The sequence below is a fragment of the Alligator sinensis genome, unplaced genomic scaffold (genome assembly GCF_000455745.1).
Source record: "Alligator sinensis unplaced genomic scaffold, ASM45574v1 scaffold226_1, whole genome shotgun sequence".
Lineage (NCBI taxonomy): Eukaryota > Metazoa > Chordata > Crocodylia > Alligatoridae > Alligator > Alligator sinensis.
Genome location: NW_005842028.1, coordinates 1,950,700 through 1,956,152, shown reverse-complemented (window position 1 = coordinate 1,956,152; position 5,453 = coordinate 1,950,700). Strand labels below are relative to the sequence as shown.

The 5,453-nt window shown below is 42.6% G+C and overlaps 1 protein-coding gene across 2 annotated transcripts in view; it reads left to right on the top strand.

Moving 5' to 3' along the window:
* Positions 1–1,640: 1,640 nt before the first annotated feature.
* FRMD3 (FERM domain containing 3) overlaps positions 1,641–5,453 on the top strand; it is a 188,970-nt gene continuing 185,157 nt past the window's right edge. The window contains exon 1 of one of the 2 annotated variants that reach the window (XM_025202504.1): positions 1,641–1,798. Coding sequence is in view for 1 of the 2 variants with exons in the window: in XM_006022288.2 (XP_006022350.1) it covers positions 3,355–3,459 (105 nt within the window). In the remaining variant the exon portion in view is untranslated. Of the gene's footprint in view, positions 1,799–2,710; positions 3,460–5,453 lie in introns of those variants that run through there. The other variant, XM_006022288.2, reaches the window with a different exon arrangement.

Here is a 5,453-nt window from a genome sequence, read left to right as displayed (position 1 = left end):
TTTCTGTTGAGCCCTGCAATTACTTAATGCATATGCTTGCAACTTTTTGGCGAATAGTCTGTGCCCTGCAGGAGGGTGGTATAAGTTTGGTTGTAATCAACAGGTATTCTAAACTGAACTTTAACTAGAAAATGTAACTTTAACTATAGAAACACTATTAATGTCTCTATCAATAAAATCCTTGTTAAACAGTAGTAAGGAGAGAAATTCAGAGCTGGCATATAAAGACCACAATATGGTCCTTGATTCATAGGACTAATGATAAGGTTCATAGAATTTATGGGTGCTCTGAGTAAGAACATTGTTCTGTAAACTTGATTTTTAGGCGGAAGAGTGATCGGCAGCTACAGAGCTTGTTTAGCTTCGTGGTTGATTTGAATTGTGCTGTAGGGAACAATGAATGCAACAAGATATCAATGATGGTGAATGCTTTGCTGGCTCTGAATGTAGAGCATGCAGCTGTATTCTGTAGAGGGAACGAAGAAGGGCTGAAAACAAATCCAGAAACAATCAGAATTTATTTGGAAAGTTGTTTTAAAATAAAACTGATTTATAGCTGCTGTTCCCAAATTAGATGAGGTAAAGAGCTTCCGGACTCAAGAAACCATCGGTGGTTTTGGAGCTTTAAGAGAAAATAATGGTTTAAATATAATTCAGAATATGTCTGTTGTTAGAAACTTAATGAGCTAAAGACCTTAAATACTTTTAAATGAATGTTTCATAATTTTTTTTAAAGGATTGTTTAATGTGATTAAGGACTTTGAAATGGAGAAAAATACTTCCAGGCTGAAAGTGTTCTGAATTTCTAATGTTAAAGAGAATTAGTTGCATGCTTATTCCATTATTCATATACTTGGAGGTATTATGCATAAGGCTTACTGTGGAATTCATGAATTATGAAAGCCATTTTCCTATTTGCAACTGATTCTCCTTTAACTTCATTGATTATTCTGCAATGTCAGAAATGAATGCAAAGTCTATGGAAGTATGCATTTTGATGCTCTATTCAGGTACCAGGATTATCAATGTAAATAATTACATGTTACCTTATTTCACTATTTTTTTCTCTATGTCCATAGGGCATGTAGTAGGAGATAGAGCAGAATTCAAAAGTACAAAAAGAAAAATGCCCAGTGAAGTTGCAGTAAGCCTGACTTTTACATTTGTTGAAGTCCTTTATTACCACCAGTCTGGCAATGCAAGGAAGCTTTAACGTGGATATAAAGCAGTTTCCAAATAAAGCTCTCCTGCTCGGGGAACTTTCATGGCTGTAAAGAACCAATGTAATAAGTCCGTGTAACAGGGAGCGAGAGGCTCCTGTTACATGAAGGGGAAAGCAGCAGCAGAGAGTCTCCCAGGTAGAGGGAAATATTGCCTTTGAGGAGCTGGCTGCAGGGGAATAGGCAGCCAGGGGCCAGAGGATATGATTGCTTATTGCAGGGCTAAGTGCTCTGCAATAGGACAGTAGGGCAGAGGGCAGTAGGGGCACTGCTAAAACAGTCAGGGCAGCAGTTGCAAGCTGCCCTGAGGCTAGTTGTCAGGTTCTAATGGTAAACTCCTGCATGTGGCTGGAGAGCCACTTGACTGGAAGGGGCAGTGGTTGGGAGGCATATAAGCTCAGACCCTGAGCCTGGGCAGGCAGTCTGCCATGCAAGCCACAAGAGGAAGAGCTCTGTAGCAAGATGGCTATGGCTGAGCTAATGCCTGAAATCTTGCCACACCTGGGAGCTGCAAGTAAAGGGCTGAAGGCTTGTAGGCAGCTGGGATCCAGGATAAGGAGGATTTCATTATACAGCTGGTAGGCTTAGAGTTTTGTTATAGCCAGGGGATTTATATTTTAGTTTGCAGTTTATACTGGTGGATTGGATTGTGACTGTTATGGAAAGTGGAGGTCAGAGTGCCAGAGAGGCATATGAAGGTTTGAGTCTGCCAGGGGCAGGGGCACAAGCCATAGTGGTGCCCTGAGGGGTGCATGGTGTTTTGAGCCCTGCCAGTGGCTGGAGCTCGTGGGATAGAGAGGGCCAAAGCCTGGGCTAAATGTGCTAGAGTTAGCCTGAAGCAGAGAGGGTAAAGGTTAGAAGCCCGAGAAGGGTAAGAACCAGGGCCAGGGGCCTGAAGCATGAGGGGCAAAGCCAGAGCCTGTGGTGGGAGAAACCTCCCTAAGGTTCGTTGTCTAGCTGTAATTTGATTGACAGACAACGCGGGTAAAGAAAGACAGCTGTTTATTTGCTCGAGCAAAGACCATAAAGCCAGCAAAAGGCAAAATGCCCCCCCCCTAAGGGTGAGGTGATCTTTTATACTTATTACAACAAGGCAAGACTTCATGGTTAACAAAAAAAAGCAATACTTGGGCGGTGCTTTTCAAATCTTTGTAACAGCATATTTCTATTAAGCTGAATTAGCACTTTTTAAAGCTAAAAGTTAAGTAACAGTAACATTATAATATGTTAGCAAAACCTTACACAGTAGTAGATACTTCTCAAGGACACAACCAGTGCACCCAGAACAATGGTTTCCCTGTCTTATCTTACTTCTTGCTGTAGCTGATTTTTCAGCACACAGACACAGAGATACTTGCTGCTTTTAACTCAGAAAATGCTTAATACAGTTAAAATGATTACTTGACACAAGCAAAGGCTTAGCTATCAATCTGCCTTGTGGTCAGCTGCATTGCTAGGCCACAGGTCATGCCTTGTATTCAGCTGTAAAGCTAATACTTCTTAATAATCTAAATTATTGTAAACCTAACAGTATGCTTATCAGAAAACTATTCTATTTCAGGGTAATAACAAACCTGCTCACTACAAATCCTCCCTTTGTTCCAATTTTTCAGGAGAAATTTTGGAACACACTTTTAGGTATTCAACTTCTTGTGGGGTTAGGTTTTGATGATTGATGCTGGATATTTGTACAAACTGACCATACATTTTTACTTGCCTTTGCATAAACTGTTGTCCTAGAGAGCACAGACACTGAAAACAGCACAACAGGCAGATTATAGTTATAACAATTCCGATTAAGCTTAATACAAAAGGTCTAAGCCATCCTGTAAGGGAAGGCAACCAATTAGTGAGCCAACTAAGAGATGTGTCTTTGGGGATTTTAGCTATATCTTCGGCTTTTTGGATATGGACAGCTGCATCATTGAGGTGGGTTTGTACTATTGTAAAAGAACTGTTAACCCAAACACAACATTTTGGTCCGATAACCGCACAAGCTCCCCCTTGAGCAGCAAGGAGAAAATCAAGGGCTATACGGTTTTGAACTACCATTTGTTGGAGTTCTTCTTGGGTGTCAGCCAAGGCAGCAACGGCCTTCGAGAGTTCCTTGTGACCTTCACTGAATTTATGAGCCATGATTTTTATCACAGCTTGCAAACGTAGTGTAAATCTTTTAAGACAAGCAGTGCCTATTCCTGGGAGTATACCTGCTAAAGAACACCCAACTAATACTCCTTTGGTAAGCGGAGTTTTTTGATATTTGTCTACTATATCACGGCTTTCTTGCAAATCCCTCTTGTTTCGCCACCTGCCCCGTGGAAGGTGCGTGGCGAAGGACGTAGAGGGTTTTAGCATTGCCGGATAGCAGATACCTTTTCCTTTGGCAGGGATTTTATGGTAGGCGGGGGAGCCACAGACCCAGTATTGTCCTTTTAAAGCAGCGAGGTTTGAATATTTAGGAGGTATTCGGCCCCCGTTTCCTAATCCTAGCACCCCACGTTCACCCTTTGATTTAAAGGAAGGATTTGCAGTTTCATTAAAGAAGCATTGTCCCCGGGAGGTGTCGGTGTATAAACAATACCACAAGGTATTATTTAAAGAGGAGATGGGGGTGCAGATAGGATTAGTGTCCTTGGTTAAATTTTTGTTGTTGTAGAAATCATTGTAAGAGCTGCAATAGGTAGGAGTTGCTGTGTTATTATTACGCCAGTCTCCTCCACTTGAACTAGTAAAATAGTGGTGACATATGCTTGTGCCTAAATTAATGCAGTTTGATACTGAGCAGTTTATATAGAAACACCAATCTCCAACAGCAGGCTTTACCAAAAGGAATTTCTGCTGACTTTGGTCCCAAGCTTGGTTATTAGAGGGGTTTAAAAGTGACTCGATGGGGCCCAAGGGGATGGGAGTCGTGGGAATGCCTCCTTGGGTGTGGAGAGGAAAATGACTGCACACCCAACAATCACTTTGGTTTTCTGCTTTAGCGGCTCTCTCAACGTATTGGAGGTATATATTATTATCAGAGATATGGGCAACAGTAGGTTTAAGAGTAGTCTTAGCCTGAGGAGACTCTGCAAATTGTCTGAAAACTGGGTGGCTAGGCTTTACACGATATTCTGTTCTATAAGTAAATACCCGAACTTTTGTTGAACTACAGCAATGTGAGGGAGGATACCGTCGGGCAATGTTGACCTTCCTGTCTATATCAGAGAGTTTGATTGAATCACTTCTCCAGACAGGAAAACCTCGGGCACCAGGATTAGCACATCTGCAGCAACTGGCAGCTATAGCCGATCCCTGTGAGAGACTTATTTGTCCAGCAAAGAGAAAGATTAGAAATAACATAGTTATAGAAACCATATTATAACAAAAATCAGCACAAACAGTATGCACAACCCTGCAGCTCCAATAACTGGTCTTCTGGGACATCTTACAGTCTCAAAGTGCTCTGTTTTAGCTGATCCAAAAGTGTCTAGAGGATGCAGTACTTGGAGTTCGGTGCTCTCTGGGCTGGGCAGGACCCCAAAAGGGTGACAGTTCATTAGTGGACCTTGGTTAGTTTGAGTTTTATGTTATCTAACGGGCTGCAGGTCCAGGAGGTGTTTGTTTTTATTTTTTCGGCTGCTTCTGGCTCACCCTTGTTGCGGTCAGGTGAGCGTGCGGTGCTCCCACGAAGTCCGCAGTTGTCTTCTTCTGGCTTCCCCTTTTCCAGGTCAGGGAAGCTCGCGTTGGAGCCGATCCTGAGCTCTGGTGAGACTTCTGGTTTTTTTTGTACGAGTATAATGAATCCAGTTGTCCTTTTCTGCTACCTTTACGGCGGTGTGGGAGGTGAGGAGGACTTGATACGGTCCTTGCCACTTAGGTTTAAGGGGAGACCGTTTTCAAGTTTTTATATATACCCAGTCTCCAGGCTGGATGCGATGTGCTGGGACATCGGCAGGGAGGGGTTGGCTTAAAGCAGCATACCTATGGAGAGATTTTAACTGAGACTGTAGAGATAAAATATAAGAGGTGAGTCCTTCATCGCCTAAAAGAGAAGAAGTGTGAGCCGGTAGTAAGGGGAAATGTTGGGGAACAGGGTGTCCAAACAGCAGCTCGTAAGGGCTGAGCTTTAGTTTTCTCCTGGGGGGTGGTTCTGATGGACATAAGGGCCAGTGGGAGAATCTTAGTCCATTTTAACCCGCTCTCTGCGCATAGCTTTTTAATTTTTTGTTTTAGGGTCTGATTTATTTT